Below are 17,272 nucleotides of genomic sequence, written 5' to 3'. Positions count from 1 at the left end.
GCAAGAAGTAGAATTTCAGGGAACACAAGGTACCCATTGTAATTTAGGGACTGAAGCACACAAGGGCCTACGTGTGCGATGAGCCCCAAACACACCCCCCCCCCCGTTTGTATGACTTTACCCCCAAGCCCAGCTAAGGAAGGACAGAGACAAAAACAGGGAAAGGCAAAGGGAATCACATCCTAGGGTAGGCGGAATATATGGAGCTTAGACTCAGACACCAGCTGGGCACCACTACGGGACCTTGGACAGGTACCTGCGCCTCGACGGGCCTATCTGTACAATGGGTACAGTGTGCCCTATGCCCCGGGGTTGGTGCAAGAATTCAATGCCAGACGAGGAGGACGCACTTGGCCTGATTCTGGGGAGAAAGACCAACAGCAGCGGCCCATCTCGGAGGTGAGCGGGAACGGGAGGGCCGAGCTGCTCACTGTGAATTCGGACACGTCTTCATTTCTAAGTGAAAAGGCATGAGAATGGCTCCGTCCTGCCCCGACACTCGGCTCTCAGGCCCAGCGTTAAGGGAGAGCTCCCCCCCGAAGAGTTACCACCAATTTTTTTTTCACAGAGACTAAGTTACTCATCTGGATGCCACTCATACAAAGTTAGTGGCAACTGGGATAAAAAGGCTGAGGCTTCTGTCTGTACTGTGACTCTGAGAAAGGACCCAGCATTAGCAGTGGACGAACACCTTTGACAAAGGGGAGCCTGCCCAGCCCCCCGAGCCTTCCTCCTCCCCTCTCACCCCCAGGGAGCCACCCATGAGGTCTGGCCCGTGTCAGCTCTCTCTGGCGACTTCTCTAATGACACAGTGAGAACCGTACCTTCTAATTCCTTTTCTACCCCTCATAGCATCTAGGATAATGCTGAGGACAGAGCAGTTTAACACAAACCTCGAATAACTCAGCCCCGGCTGTTCCCTAAGTCATGGAACTTGGTGGTAACAAATCACAGTTTCAGAAAAATGACTGCCTCAAATGAGAATCTGGGACCCGATGCCAGAGGCCAACTGGGGCCGCTCCATCGTGCACACACCTGCCACGCCGCCACCCGGAAAAGAGGACTCGCTGGCTGGTGTGACATGAAAGGCAAAAGGCACATCCCCCTGACTCTGAGCGAGCTGCATCACGTCGGAGTTTCCCGGTTGCCTGGCAACAGCTGCTGCGGGGACCAGGATGCTGTGCCCCTCGGTGTCAGGGAGAGGATCACCCAGCATCTGGCGAGACTCCAAGAGCTTGGAGGTAAGAGGGGGGTCAGCTCATCTCCCTGGGAAATTACTGTGACTTCATACCTCGAGGACGTCCTAATCCAGGGTCCTCTTCTCCAGGGACGTGTGGGTTAGGAAAGACTCTGTGGGAGGCCTCACAACCTGCTGCTATCCAGAACACGGTTTTGATGGGGCAAACAGATGCGGGTTCCAAAGAACAACTTCCAAACGTGCTTTAAGAGATGACCACATCTGAGAGGGGAGCTTCCTACACAGTGAAGGCGGCAGGATACAGCCGAAGCGTAAGTGCCCATTGGAGAGGCTGCCTTGAATTGAGTGAGGCCCTAGACGGAGTAGCCAGCAGGCTGGTGGACCTTGGGGGCCGCATCCGGAGAGTAACATCTGACCTACAGGGTCACCCTTTCTATAACCCGGGCTCAAACCAGCACCCACCTTGCCGACAGCATGCTCCCCGGGCATGAAACTCACAAGCTCCCGAGCACCATCTCCCCCACCTCCTCTCACCCTCCCAGCCCCCGTGCATGCAGGGGAAGGGTTTTCATCTGCGCACAGAGATTACGACACCACAGGCCAGGGGGGTCATGATGCTTGGGGCAAATCGTGATGAAGACAGGTGGAAAGACACATCCCAGTGGCCTCCAGGCATCGGAATGACCTGTTCCCCGCCTCCAGGGTACTCGTGAGACACGTGGTGAGAAAGCGTAGCTTGTAGAGCCCAGCACAATGGAGGTGGAAGCGGCAGGCGGGGAGCGTTTCAACAGGCCCTGCGCACCCAGGGCTGGTGCACTTTCTGCTACCCTGCGGGTGCCGCCAGAAGATGGGGGTGCTTTTGTGCTGTGGTCATCCTGTTCAAGTCCAGACTATGACGACAGCCAAGATTCAGGGACAACCCCCAGGGCCACAGTTCATGGCAGCCGCAGACGTGACTAATCAAAACCTTTACTGGGGGCTAAGAGGAAAAAATGGGGTTTTCACGCGGAGTTTCAAGACAGCCTAAGGCTGCTTTGCACAGCTGTGAGACCGGCACGCTGGGGGAACTCGTTTTTCAGCGTGGGATTTGCGCCGAGGAGCCTCTGCCTGGACCCGGTGCTGTGCTCTGAATCAGAAGGGTCCCTGGCCGACAGCCACAGTGGGGGGGGAGCTGCTAGCCACAGACACCTCAGAGCAGCCTGGCCAACCGGCACGGGAAACCTGAGAACCCTCTGATGCTACACTAAGGCTGCACCGTGGCACGAGAGCATCAGCAACGGTGCCCTGTCTCACCTTCAGGGGACTGGACATGCCATCAAGCCCAACTTGTAAAACTGGAAATTATCCCACTGAACAGCTGGGAGAGCGGAAGACACAGGGGATGGGGACTTCACCCTGCACCACTCCCGGAACCTCCCACAGCCCTCCGGGCAGGGGGTTACAAGCAGTGTAGAGATGAGCGGAACGAGGGCAGAGTTCAAGGTCACTCCCAAGCTTATCGGCACAGGGTCCGGGCTCAAGCCCAGCGCTTCGATCTGATTCTAAATCATGCGGATTTTCCCTGATGCCTGCTCACTTTCCTTGGCCAAAAAGCTTTTTTTAAAGGACGTTCACACTATAGCGTGGGGGGGTTAACTATCTGGTCTTGCTGCAGCTGTGTCTTGGATTCAGTCCCTGACCTGGGAACTTCCACATGCTGAGTACGGCGCAAAAAAAAAAAAAAAAAAAAGTCAGCCCAGAGCTCTCTGGTGGCACAGCGGGTTAAGGATCTGACATTGTCACTGTTGTGGCTCGGGTTTGATCCCTGGCCCAGGAACTTCCTCATGTAGCAGGCGCGATCAAAAAATTTTTAAAACACTATTATCTTTAGGCGTTCCCTGGTGGCCTAGTGGTTAAGGATTTGGCATTGTCACTGCAATGGCTTGAGTTCGATCCCTGGCCCAGGAACTTCTGCATGCCATGGGCACAGCCAAAAAATTAAAATAAATAAACCCATTTTTGCTCTATCTCTCCTTAAGGTTAAGCCTTAGAGCGACATCAGAACATGAACGTCAAAGCAGGACGAATGTCACCACCTTCCTCTTTGCTCCTTCAGGGGCATCTGCGTGGGCCATTACGGAGGACGGTGAGAAGGACTCGAAGGCAGGGCGCGGACCTTCGAGCAGCCTCCGGCACTCAGCGGGGACCAGAAGTGCGATGGGCTGAGGGAGAAAAAGCGCAGGGGTGAACACGCCTCTGTCGCCACACTCACCATTCTGCGTCAGTTTGGTGGAGCACACGAGCGTTGAGATCTGGAAGGAATCCTTGCTGATGGTGCAGCTGCCCAGACTCTGCATGCTCTTGCCTGTGGCCGAGTGGCCCTTCTCCTCCAGCTCGGCTTTCGTGGAGGGCAGACTCAGGTACGTCCCGGCATCTTCCAGCTTCTTGGCTTCAGCCTGTGGGTGTCATGACACAACAACACGTCCAACTTTGCAATTCACAGCCTCATGCACTGGGTCCTGCCCCTTTCCATCCGTAATCCTTGCAACCATCACATGTGCGCGTAATCATTTGCTAAACCGCTTGTTTTAAGGATGTCTCTTATTCCTGTAGATTCATATTCACAGGGAATTTTTTTTCCTTTTTTTTTTAAAAAAAAGTCCACACCTATCGCATATGCAAGTTCCTGGGCTAGAGGTCCAATCAGAGCTGTAGCTGCCAGCCTACGCCACAGCTTCCAGCAACGCTGGATGCTTAACCCACTGATGGAGGCCAGGGATTGAACCTACATCCTCGTGGACCCTACATCAGATTCTTAACTCACCGTGTCACAATGGGAACACCCATGTGCACAGAGGATTTTTTATTTTAACTTTTTAAAAAATGTTATTGGAGTGTATTGACTTATAACGCTGTGTTCGTTGCAGGTGTACAGCAACGCGAATCAGTGATACACGTACATCCACCCTTCTTTTTCAGATTCTTGCCCCGCCCAGGTTAGTAGAGTTTCCTGGTCTATGCAGTAGGTCCCTGTTAGTTTTCTATTTTTATATGTGGTCATGTGTGTCTGTGAATCCAAACCTCCTAATTTATGCCCTCCTCCCACGTTCCCCCTTTGGAACCCATAAATTTGATTTCAACAACTGGGAGTCTGTTTCTATCTTCGTCAATCCGTCCTTTTGTATTAATTTTTTACTACATTCCCAAGACGCGGGTGCCAGCGTATGCTGTCTGTCTCTCTGTCCGACGTCCTTCACTTAAAATGATCACCTCTAGGTGCTTCCGTGTTGCTGCAAGGGGCACGAGGTCACAGATTATTTTTTTTAAACAGCCCTTCATGTGCTGTTGTTTATCACCTTCTTTCCTTAGGAACAGCGACAAAGCCGGTCGCCCACACGATGGAAGATACCATGAGACGAAGAATGTCTACCTCTGTGTGACGGGGTCACCTCGCTGTAGAGTGGAAGCTGGCACAACACTGTAAATCAACTATGCTTTCATTACAGACACAGAAGCCGGTCATCTGCAATGTCTGCATAAGGAAATGCTGCCAGAGAGCAAGGCTGGCTCACCAAAAAGCCGGGACGAGCCAGCTCCGGCCGGGAAGCCCCGCGGGGACGGAACGCGGGACCCGCGTGAGCGGCGCGAACCACGTACCTTATAGACGAGCAGATCGTGCTCCCCGTCGCGCAGGGTGGTCCCGTCGTATCTCATCAGCTTCACAAAAGCGAGGGCAAATATTTTCTCAGACTTGTCCTTAGCTGCAATGGAAATCAATACCCCTTCTCAATGGCCATCCCGACCAAAATAACACCGTCGTCGGGGGCGGCGGGGGCTGCCGTTCCGCATGAAATCACGACACGGTGTGGACCGCGGTTAACGTAAACAGAACTACATGGAGCTAGAGACCCGGAGAACATTCTGTGGCGGCATCAGCGTGCGGAGATGGAGAGAGAAGGGTCCACGTGGGAAGGGATCAGCTGTGCTCAAACGATCTCTGAATTCAAAGCAGTTCCAGTCAAAATCTCACGGGAGCGTTTCCTCTTGGGAGTTGAAAACCGATTCTAGAGCGAAGAGCCAACAGCAGGGGGATGGTTCTGAAGAGGAACGTGGAGGAAAGCCTGCAGTGCTGAAATCCAAGAGTCGACGGGGGGCTTTTAACACGGGTTCGCAGGCCAATGGGAACGGACGGGGTATGAAAACACAGGCCGTTGCAAGAGGCCACCGGAGGGGGCAGACCCTGCCCTAGGGCACTGCCGACACGGAGAAACAACATAGATGATGGATTCCTACCTCACGCCGTCCACCAGGTAAGTGACAGGTGGACGAAACCCCCGGATGTCAAATCTCATTCTCTTTGGTGAGAACGTTCTTCCCCCAGAATCTGTGGGCGAGACTCAGTCCCTCCCTTTGCACAAAGTGCTGCCCAAGTAGCACCTGCTCCGAAGTGACCGGCCTGCCTAGGACAGTGAGTGACCTTGTCACCTGCTCCGAAGTGACCTGCATGCCCAGGACAGTGAGTGACCTGGTCACCTGCTCCGAAGTGACCGGCCTGCCCAGGACAGTGGGTGACCTGGTCACCTGCTCCGAAGTGACCGGCCTGCCCAGGACAGTGAGTGACCTGGTCACCTGCTCCGAAGTGACCCGCCTGCCCAGGACAGTGGGTGACCTGGTCACCTGCTCCGAAGTGACCCGCCTGCCCAGGACAGTGGGTGTGTGACCTGGTTACCCGCTCCAGAGTGACCGGCCTGCCCAGGACAGTGAGTGACCTGGTCACCTGCTCCGAAGTGACCCGCCTGCCCAGGACAGTGGGTGACCTGGTCACCTGCTTCCCACTCAACCGATGGCTTTTTCTTGACAGTTGCTGTGGGCTGAATTGTGTCCCCAGAGCCTCACGTTGAAGCCTAACCCCAGTGTGACTAGAAGGTCTAAGGTAAGGAGGTGCTTCAGGCTCAGTGAGGCCACAAGTGTGAGGCTCTGACCCCACAGAACAGGTGCCCTATACTAAGAAGGGGCCATCTGAGCCCTGAACTCACAGCGAGAGGGCGGCCGTCTGCAACCCAGAGGAGGGTCCTCCCCACAACCCGGCCTGGTCATACCTGCTCTCAGACTCCCAGCCTCCCAGACAGTGAGACGGTAAGTCTCTTGTCGTTTAAGTCACCCAGGCTATGGTGTCGTGTTGTGGCTGCCCACGTGGAGAAAGACAGCCCACCTGATCACGCCCAGGTTACCAGGCCTGTGACGAGAGTGTGTGTGTGTGTGTGTGTGTGTGTGTGTGTGTGTGTGTGCGTGCGCGCGTGTGTGAGTGTGTTGTTTACTGTTGGTTTCATCCGCTGGACTTCTGCATGACAGAGATGCTGTGTGTTTTTTTCACTGCTATTTCCCCGGTGCGTGAAATAGTTCCTGCTATGTATTAGGTACCCAATAAATATTTGTCCTAGTTGGGGAGATGCCAACAAACACATTCAGATCACAAAGAAAACAAACGTTGGTGGTTGGGTGAAGGGTGACAGTGGGAACAGGGACCACCCAGCTGGGTGGCTGGAAAAGGTCTGAGAAGATGGACGGCATACGATGCAAGACGGAAACCTATCAGGAAAAGAGGGGACTGGATACAGAGGTGCTCAAGTGGGACTAGCCCAGTTTGTTTGGGGGCTGAAAGCCAGGATGGCTGGTGAGTGGTGGGCAGTGAGGGTTCCCCGAGGGGCAGGCAGCAGGTAGGTAGAGACAGATGAGAAGTCTGGACAGAAGAAACTGATTTGTGATGAATTTCCCACAACGCCATCTGAATACAGCATGGAAATACTGAGCTTCAGAGCTAGAAAATACCTTTAAAAGTATGTATAGCCCAGATTGTGTTTTTATTTTTTATTTTTACTTTTTTTTTTTTGTCTTTTTGCCTTTTCTTGAGCTGCTCCCACGACATATGGAGGTTCCCAGGCTAGGGGTTGAATCAGAGCTGTAGCTGCCAGGCTACACAAGAGCCATAGCAACATGAGATCCAAGCCGCGTCTGTGACCTATCCCACAGCTCACGGCAACGCCGGATCCTTAACCCACTGAGCAAGGCCAGGGATCAAACCCGCAACCTCATGGTTCCTAGTCAGATTCGTTAACCACTGCACCACAACAGGAACTCCCAGATTGTGTTTTTAGAAGTGAAAGGACAGTGGTCAAAAAGCATACATCCACCCACCTTGACTCAGAGGCTCAAAATATTTACTCTCAGGTGCCAGTGTGTGAGATGAAGGTCTCATTAATCTTTGCATTCCTGGCGTCCACCAGGATCTGGCACATAGTAGGTGCTCAATAAATGCCAGCTAATGAGATGGATGACGGACGGACCAACCAAGACAAAGGGGGGGATAAAAGCAAAAACTATGTACCTGAGGAATCAAAAAATTAACTTTGTGAAAAGGGTCTAGAAAATGTAAAACATCTCAGTATGCAAATGAGAAAGAAGGGATCCTTTTACATTTGGGCCGCGATGAAAACAACAACAACAGGTCTGCATGAGAGCAGCTATGGTTCAGGACACACGGCCATACCTGTCAGCAAGGGCTTCCCCGATCCTAAGTTTTAAAGTGCACCCTTTATTCCTATTCTGCATCTTCCCACCCAGGAAATGGGCTCCTGGTTATAAGCTCACTAGCAGTCACTACGAGGCAGACAAAAAATTAACAAAACGTCAGGGGCCACAGGAGAAGGTCACGTGTCCCACCCACCTGAGCCCCTATAAAGGAGGGAAACTCGGCTCCTGGCAGGCTCAGGCGGGCCCCAGAAGCCACACCTCTGCCCGCATTCATGGACAACACCAGCTGATCATCTGGAATCGCTGGAGATTTGCAGAAATGTATTAGAGCGTCAGCACTAAACCTTCCAGCCCCACAGACAGATCCCAGCGTGAGCAATGCCGTCCCTTGCTTCCTCAAGGAGTAAAGCAGCTAGTATTTGCTGGGGGCACTGGGGGGGGGTGGGGGGTGGGCACAGATGCAGTGTGGCTTCAGTTCCTTCCATCTCAGACCCAGAGGGTCGCAGCCAAGGCCGCAGCAGAGGCACAGGGTGGCCTGCATCACTCCTGCAGCGGACGCCCGGGATTTCGTCAGCATCACACTTCTCAATGCGCGACACGCTTCCCAAACCCCACAAGCTGTGGCCGGGGAGGCCTCATTAATTATGCAAATGTGTCACGGTATGTCCGGTGATAGCATCGTGTCTATAACGAGTACGTAAAACTGACAAGAAAAACAAGGATTCTAAAAATTAAAAAGCTACAGAAGAAATCCCTCTGCCCTGGTGTAATCTATTAATTAGAGAGAATGAGCTTGTTATAAAGGGGGGGCCGTGTTTCTGAGACAGGTCCTCCACGGATTCCAGGACTCTGTCCTTGCCCTGCAGTGGGGGCCCAGCCCATCCTCCCCCGCAGCCCGCTCAGCTCGGCCTCCTCCCACCCCTGCTCTTTCTGATTTCTGGCGTGTGGGTGCCGGCCCGACTCGCCCTCCAGCCCAGGGCAGAGGACTCCCCTGCCCCAAAGTGTCCCCCATTCATGGTCCCGCCCCTGCCCACCTGGCACCTGTCTGGTTCAGGGACACCCCCAGGCTGCCCTTCTCCACTTGTCTCTTGCAAGCTGGTCTCAAGCCTCAACCCACACCCAAGGTCCGCAAGACGAGAACACACTCAGTGAGTTGTGGACACAGCAGGTGCTAAACAAAGACCAGGTGACGGCAGAAGCCTCGTCGCTCCCCACAGGCTGGGGAGCGTGACATGGGGGCACGCAGGCTGGGGTATAAACCAGAGGCTGGAGAGTGTGACATGGGGGCACACGGGCTGGGGTGTGAACCGCAGCCCTTCCCTCCAGGGACCCGTAGGTGACTTTGGGCCTCTGAGGCAGAGTCTCGGAGCCTTACCTGTGACACAGGAAGGGATGATACTGATTCTACATGGTGTCACGGCGAGGCCCGGCTACGGGATGTAGTCAAAGCACCCACGCCAGCACACTTAGTTAACATGTCCAAACAGGTGCTCCGACCACCAGTTTCTGCTGTCCAGGGGCGCCACCCCCAGAGCCAAGGCTTTGTAAGAACCCCCACCTGTGTGGCTCTGGCCCCCATGGGGTCCTCCGTGACAAATACCCACCCAGACCACATCTTCCCTTGATGCCACTGCACTGTAGCCAACTCCCACTGTCACTTATTTTCCCAAATCCTAACTCAATGCCAGATGGAGACAGACCACGAAGGGCAGGGGTCTACCTTCCTTTTGGGACACTGTACTTAGTGTCTAGCCCAGGGTTACGTCCTTGGCAGACAATGAACTCAACACCTGTGATAAGGCAAACATCCTTCTGGAAGGTGAGTGATGGGAACACCTGTTCTTTCCTCCCAAAGTCTTGGCACCACAGCCAAGGCTGCACCAACAGGGACAAGAAAAGGTCTGCCTGAGCTCCAGGCACCAGCAGCTGCCAGCAAAGGCACAAAGGTCTCAAGGTTCTTGACTCCAACGCAAAGAGTATTTTTGAAACCCACGGGTTAGATCTCAGTGACTCTTCTGGTGGATGGAAGAGCATCTCAAAGCAAGTGGGCAAGAGAGCCTGAGAGGGGAGAGCAGGAAGTAGTGCACGTCACTGGAAAGACGAAGAAATGAAGGGTCTCCCATGACCAGCTCATCATTTCCCAGGAAGAGGTTCCCCTGGGAAACAAAATCCTAGTGTCACGGTAACCACGTTCTAGAACAATCAAAGCGAGGGCACAGCCACGTTCTAGAACAATCCAGAGTGAGGGCACAGCCACGTTCTAGAACATCAGAGCGAGGGCACGACCACATTCTAGAACAATCAGAGTGAGGGCATGACCACGTTCTAGAACAATCAGAGTGAGGGCACGACCACGTTCTAGAACAATCAGAGTGAGGGCACGGCCACGTTCTAGAACATCAGAGCGAGGGCACGGCCACATTCTAGAACATCAGAGCGAGGGCACAACCACATTCTAGAACAATCCAGAGCGAGGGCATGAAAACTATGGGACCACCAAGGGTGAGGTGACTCACAGTCCTGCGAAGATCGATGTCGGAAGGTAAACCGGAGGTGACTGCGGTTCACGTCCTCGATGGGAATGGCCACCTGCAGAATCAAAAGGGACATCTGAGCACCTTCGGCGGCACCTTCAGGAAAGATGCACCTGTACAACACTACACGTGTCCACACCGCAGGGTGAAGATACCATGAACACCTAACCCCCCTGTAGGGTTTCAGAAAATTTACGCAAGATAATATTGTCCAGGATGCTAAGTGGACCGGGCAAGACCGCTGCATTTTTTTTGAAATGTCCTGTCACTGTGAAGAGTCTATTTTTGAAAGCTGCCATTTTCGTTTTTAGCCCCGATCCAGAGGTGCCTGTGTTCCCTCCGCAGCCATGGGGACCTGCCCTCGGCTGTCCTCTAGTGACTCACGGTAAAAGAAAAAAGAGCTAACACATGCTGCCTTTAAGCGAAGATTGTCCCTAATCTGTAAGCTGACACCTGTACTCCTGAGCCCGCCACTGGCTGGCGTTTCTGCACCCAAGCCCACGGTGTGGGGGCTGGTGCACCTCGGGGGGCTGCGGGGGCGCCTGGGCACCCCGGTGGCAGGAAGTGTCTCCTCAGGGATGTCCCCTTTGTATCGTCACCTCTATGTTTTTCCATTTGGTGCAAAGACAGCATGCCACACGTAAAACAGACCGAGAAGAGAAAGACGAAATCCATCTTTAAAGGACTCTGTCATTTGTCTCCATGAAAGTCCCATTTTAATGTCCAGAAGGAGATGAGAGTAAATATATTCCAAGAAATGCCAGCGTGGCTCCTTGGCAACCTTGAACGACTTTGCGGAAGGCGCTGCGGAGCCCGCTGAGGGTGCCCGCTGGCGGGCTGCCCCCGGCGGGTGGGAGGTGGGGACCTCCTCGGGGTGCAAAGGAGCGACTCCTCACGGGCCCGAGGGAGCGAAGGACCATGGAAACGGTACCTTAACGGTCTCAAACCAGCGCGGCTGTTTCACTTGGTAGTAAATCACGGACTTGTACTCGGAAATCGCTTCATCGCCAGCACCGGGGAAAATCACATGCTTTGAAAGAAGGCATAGAGAGTTCCCATCAGCCCTCGCGGACCCCGAGCCCACACCCGTCACCCCTCCCGCCCCCGGGAGATGAGCCAGGGCGCTGCGGGAATGCCGAGGAACCCTGCCGCCCAGGAGCACGCCCGCAGCAGTCCAGGGACAGATCCATCCAAAGCCAGCGGCCAGCATCGAACCTGGCTCTGAGACGCTAAGGACCTTAATGCTTTGCAGGACAGGGACGCGACCGCCCTCCACCTCTCCCCGGATAACTTTCGCCTGGGACCTGCAGGAAGTTGCCTCACTGACTCAGGGGCTGGAGTAAAGCACCAAAGACCAAAACGGCAGGGCCAGCACTCCGTCCCCTTCCTCCAGCGACCCACACTGACCACCGGATCCAGGAGAGCCACACTGGCCACACTGGCCAGGGCCGCGGCCTCCAGTCACCACAGGGTGGGGACACTGGACACAGGCCACCCAGAGGGAAAGGACGCTGCCTGCCTCCCGGCAGAGCTGCGCCTCAGGGGCACACACAGGGCCCTGTGCTTGGCCACATGGGCCCACGGGACCCCAGGCCACAGCCACGGTCCAGAGAGGCGGCTGCCCGGGACACCCGCTGGGGCTCAGCCTCCGGTCCTCAGGGGAGGCCACAGCCTCCAAGCACGTCCCAGGACGCTGGTCCTGCGGGCTGCAGTGACCAGGCAGGAGGCAGTCGGGGGAACCACCGCCAGCCACTGAGGCACAAGGTCAGATGCCCAGATTCAAACGTCCGTTCCACGTCTCGTTGAGCTCTCAGACCCTGGGCAAGCGGGCTGATGTCTCTGGGCCTCCTGACTCAAAAGACGCTACCAGCAGTATCCGCACTTCGTGTGCGGACGGCTCTCGCCCCTTGAGCATCGGGCCAAGGCCCCCAAGTGGGGCACCATGAGAGGTTGGCAAAAAAGGAGACATCCCAGGACAGGCTGCCGGGACCTGGTGGAAACCAGCCCGCTCGAGCAAGGGAGGCCAAAGCAAGTAACCGCGGGAAGGACAACTTCGGCGGACTGCGGCAGGGGACACTCTGCACCTAGAAGTACCTCCAGTCGTTTCCCGTCTTCATCATACACAGACACGGTCACCTCAACGTTCTTCGCAGTGGTTTTGCTGCCTTTATCGAAATCTCCCTGAACCAACGTCACGTAGATATCATTTCGAACATCACCTGGAGGGGGAAAGGACACCTTTACGACCAGTCCGTGATTCATGGGGTCACCGAGAGTTGCGCCAAACGAACTCACCACCTCTGCGAGCAGAGTATGATAACTAAATACCGTAGTAGATGAGGACGAACTGTTTTCTACAAAGCAGTCTCAGCGCGGAAAGGCAAGACGGAAGCCGTATTTATCAGCACCAGAAAATCGGCAAGAAAGAGCAAAATGCCAAGGCCCCGAATTGTCTGCCTGGTCTTCATGTGGGCAGGAGCTCCTACACCCCACGAGCAGCCCACGCCCGAGCCTCTCGAAGGTCGTCAATAGGTTTGCACCGACCCATGTTCCCCCTCAGCATCCGGGGTCCATGGCAACCCACAGCCTCACCCCTTGTGAGAGCTGGGGAGGCTCGTAGCCAAATACCCCAACACTCACTGGCACCCCAAGGGAAACTGGCAAAGCTGAACAGAAAGACTCTGAACCACAAGCCCGTGCCCCGAGTTGATGCCCAGGATCAGGCACTAGTAAGGGGTCAAGAGAGACACTTTCCGCAAAGGTTCTTCTCTCCTCCTGGCAGGCAGTTGTCAGGATCCTGCCTGAGCCCACAGGGAGCAGAAGAAAAGACCTGTCCATCTTTTTACTTTTTTCTTTTCTGTTTAGGGCCACACCTGCAGCATGTGGAAGTTTCCAGGCTAGGGGTCAAATGAGAGCTGCAACGGCCGGCCTACACCACAGCCACAGCCACCCCAGGTCCGAGCATTATCCACAACCTATGCGGCAGTTTGTGGCAACGCCAGATCCTTAACCCACTGAGTGAGGCCAGGGATTGAACCCACATCCTCATGGACACGAGTCGGGTTCTTACCCACCGAGCCACAATAGGAACTCCAATCCGCCCATTGTTAAGTGAGATAGACCTTAAACTGTCCCCCCCCCCAAAAGAAAGAAAACTACACATACGCACACAACCAACGCGCTCGACATGCTTCCTCCTACTGAGAACAGGCAAAGCCCCTGGTAATGGTCTGACAGGGAAAACTCTGCAAGCTTCGTTAGCACCATGATTTAGAGGAAGCATCAACCCACTGGCAGCTGCTCTGCTGTCGGGCCGCCTCCCACGCCCACTCCACCTGCTCCCCCACGGGGACACCCGTTTTGTCAAGAGCAGCAAACGACCTTCTCAGGGTAAAGAACAAGGATTCGTGAAGGAAAAAAAAATCCCCTTGGCGTCTTGTTTTTCTTTTGCTTTCGGGACTGCTCCATTCTGGCTCTTAATGTATCCAACTATTAAATTAAGCTTTCATTTAAAAGTCATTATTAGAGAAATCCCCGTGGGTCGCCACCTCCGCCCCAGGAGCGGCTGGAAAAGGGAAGCGGGGCTGTGGTTGCTGATGCTGACCCTGGAGCAGTCGAGGAGGATGGAGCATGAGGCCAAGGGCAGGAGGAAGGGCTGCCGGTCCAGGACCTGTCCCTGGTTAGCTGGGTGACCTCACGCAAGTGACTAAACCTCCCAGACCACACACCACTCAACGGCCTTATGGATAAGGCGTCGTGGTCCGTACACTCTCTCCTTCCAACAACTCTATCAAAGCACCAAAGCCATAATCAAAAATGGCTACAAGGGAGTTCCTGCTGTAGCTCAGCTGAAACGAACTCCACTGGTACCCGTGAGAATGCAGGTTCGATCCCTGGCCTCGCTCAGTGGGTTACGTATCCGGCATTGCTGTGAGCTGTGGTGTAGGTCACAGACGCAGCTCAGATCCTGTGTTGCTGTGGCTGTGGTGTAGGCCAGGAGCTGCAGTTCCAATTCAACCCCTAGCCAGAGAACCTCGGGTGTCTCGGGTGCGGCCCTAAAGAGTAAAAAAGAAAAAAGGGGCGGGGGGGGGCTACAAGAGGAGTTCCCTGATGGCCCAGGGGTTAAGGATTCAGCATTGTTACCACTGTGGCTCTGGTTCCATCCCTGGCCTGGGAACTTCTACATGCCATATGTGCAGCCAAACAAACAAACAACAAGAAAGGGGCGGGGGGTGGGGCCGCTACACGGCGTCATCTGGGCCTCCTCAGCCTGAGAAGCAGCATGTGCTGGGGCAGGAGGTAGCTGAACCCCAGGCTCCCCTTTTCCTGCTGGCCTCAAGATAGTAACTCCAGCCCAAAAGTAAGACGGTGTTTATAGACGGGCAGTCACGAGAGGGTCTCAGGGCTACAGCGTTCTCATTCGGGAGGGGGAGGAGCTGGAAGTAGACACGGGGCTGGGGGCGCCTTCATCCCCGCCAGGATCCTTCATGAGGACTCCGGGACTTCCAGTGGGTCGTGAACGGGGAGGGGCATGGGAGATGGGGTGACACAGCCGGCTGGCCCCCAGCGCAAAGGAGATGCACGTCTCCAGAACGTGCAGGTGACAAGAAAGACAAGGCTCAGGTCCTGCCAAGCTGGAGGCAGGGGTCCGAGGGGACACGCCCTCAAGCCGTCTCCCCCGCCAAGGGTAAGAGGTGGCACTCAGCCAGAGAACGTGGGTGACTCACCCAAGCCAGGCTTGCTCCCTAGAGGAGCCCCAACCCTCGACAGAGCACACGGAACAAGCCAGAACAGTGGTCAGCTGTGCAGATTCCCATGACTCATGATTATGAGCCGATGTGAGAGGTTTAGACTTCTTAGGTCCATCAGTTACAAGGGACACAACCAGTGTGAACGAGACGGTTCCCAGGTTTCCCTTTGCACACCAGGGCCTCCTGAGGTCATCGGAGATAAATGCGTGTTAAATACCTTATCCCCATCTACAAGCCTGCATCTCACATCCCACTAGGAAGCCAAATTAATTAGCTGCATAGAGAAGACTTGATTCAGACAAGCAACACATGTTCTCCGCCCTCTCTTTTCTTTCTTTCCTTCTTTTCTTTTCTTTTTTTTTTTTTTTTTTTTTTTTTTTTTGTCTTTTTAGGGCATATGGAAGTTCCCAGGCTAGGGGTCTAATCAAAACTACAACTTCCAGCCAACAACCACAGCCACGGCAACACCAAATCCAAGCCACATCTGCGACCCACACCAAGCTCACGGCAACACCAGATCCTTAACCCACTGAGAGAGGCCAGGGATCGAACTCCCATCCTCATGGATACTGGCTGGGTTCATTAACCACTGAGCCACGACGGGAACTCCACACAACTTCTTTTTTCTTTTTCTTTCCTTTTTTTTTTTTTTTTTTTTTTGGCGGGAGGGGGTTGCTGTGCCCCAGAAATTTCTGGGCCAAGGGTCAAACCCGAGCCATAGCAGTGACCCAAGCCACAGCAGCAGTGACAACGCCTAGTTCTTAACCACGAGGCCACCAGGAAGTCCTCACAGTTTCTTAAATGTGCTGAATGTCAGGCTTGCCTCCTGCACAGAGGAGCCGCCAGGATTCGGTGTAACCGGTGTCAGATGACTTTCCTATTGATTGAACAGTCGACAATGGCCCACAGCAGCCCTGAAAGGCAGTGGGAGGAGAGAGAGCATGTCTCTAAAATGCCCTAAAATAAACAAGGCGCTAAGTGACCACAGGTGCTCGGAGTGACCAGCTCTCCCTGTGCAGACACAGCAAAGCCCTGCCGCTGGAAGCTGCAGGAAGCATCAACCACGGGGTGGCTTGGCCCCGCTTCCACCACTCATTAGCCATGTGATTTTAGGCTGTGGCTTCATCTTGATGGGAATTAGTTCAACACCAATGCAGGCTTCCAAGATCCTTTCGTGGCTCAAGCTGGATTATTAATGGGAGCATTTTTTGCAAACCACAAAGTATCCCACAGATGTCAAGGATAAAGAGTAACGTGCATCCCAAGATCTCAAGACAATCAAATCAGATGATTAATATGAATGTTCTTTGAAAACTGAAAAGTCACATGTAAATATCAGAGATGAACCCAAACATGGGCTGCCGCTCTCTGTTTAACAAGCTTAAAACCCGGGCCTGGGCCGGGGTTCCACTCATGTTGTGACTAATGCACAGAGAGCGGGTGCCACGTGGAAACACCACGGGCGCCGTCCACAGAATCCACGTGTTCGCCAAGCTTGCGTGGGGCTGTCCCTCCCTGCTCCTCCCGCCTTCTCTGATCAGATGTCTCTCCAGACAGCTGGTGTGCGTCCATCTCTCCCACACGACCCTGCAGGCGGGAGAGGCTGACCCCTCCCAGAGGTCCCAGTGGCCGACGTGCCTCAACCACCACCCTGGCCCACTGCTGTCCAGGGTCCCCAGGGGACCTGAGCAGTCCAGGCGGGATGACCCTCAGCCTCCTGTGTGGAAACACTGGGTGGAAAGCGTTCTGTCTTCTTCAGGTCCCCAGAGGACGAGGACACTACACAAAGGGTGCAGCGCGGCAGAGCCCTGCAGAGAACCAGCGCAGTGGTCCAGGCTGCCCGGCAGCAGGCTCTGTCCCTGCTCCTCAGCCGCATGGCCCACAGCCAGCCTCAGGGTGCAGCCACTTGCGTTTGGCCTTGTGTTTTCTGTGATTTATAGCCCAAAGCACCCTAACTCCCACCCGCTCTCTAAGTAGGAACTATCATTATTCTTATTCTTCGGATGAGAAAACCACAGCTAAGAGAGGTTGGCTAACTTGCCCAGAGCCACGGCGGGGCAAGGGGGAGACTCAAGGCCAAAGGCCGGAGGACAGCCTGCACTTTCACCCCTGGGGCCAGAAGGCGGGGTCCGAGGCTACTGTGGCGAAGAGACATTTAACCCATAACCTACCCAAAGGGCGGTTTTCAAAGCCTGGAACAGAATGGGGTGTATTTACCTAAAGTCCCAGATCACTGACCTGCTGTCCTAGGCTCCTAAGATGGGCCCGGGAGCATCACC

The 17,272-nt window shown here is 54.5% G+C and overlaps 1 protein-coding gene across 14 annotated transcripts in view; it reads right to left on the bottom strand.

Moving 5' to 3' along the window:
* DOCK1 (dedicator of cytokinesis 1) overlaps window positions 1-17,272 on the bottom strand; it is a 539,709-nt gene that overhangs the window by 426,344 nt on the left and 96,093 nt on the right. For all 14 annotated transcript variants that reach the window (XR_014827178.1, XR_014827177.1, XR_014827179.1 and 11 more), the window contains exons 14-18: window positions 12,337-12,461; window positions 11,174-11,272; window positions 10,225-10,297; window positions 4,835-4,938; window positions 3,450-3,633 (exon numbers count right to left, since the gene is read on the bottom strand). Coding sequence is in view for 6 of the 14 variants with exons in the window: in XM_084995915.1 (XP_084852041.1) it covers window positions 3,450-3,633; window positions 4,835-4,938; window positions 10,225-10,297; window positions 11,174-11,272; window positions 12,337-12,461 (585 nt within the window). In the remaining 8 variants the exon portion in view is untranslated. The remainder of the gene's footprint in view (window positions 1-3,449; window positions 3,634-4,834; window positions 4,939-10,224; window positions 10,298-11,173; window positions 11,273-12,336; window positions 12,462-17,272) is intronic.

Source organism: Sus scrofa, chromosome 14 (assembly GCF_054392235.1).
Source record: "Sus scrofa isolate SSC_HxYL_T2T_F1_AM1 chromosome 14, Sscrofa_HxYL_maternal_Yorkshire_Landrace_v2.0, whole genome shotgun sequence".
NCBI lineage: Eukaryota > Metazoa > Chordata > Mammalia > Artiodactyla > Suidae > Sus > Sus scrofa.
This window is presented reverse-complemented; position numbering and strand designations above follow the sequence as displayed.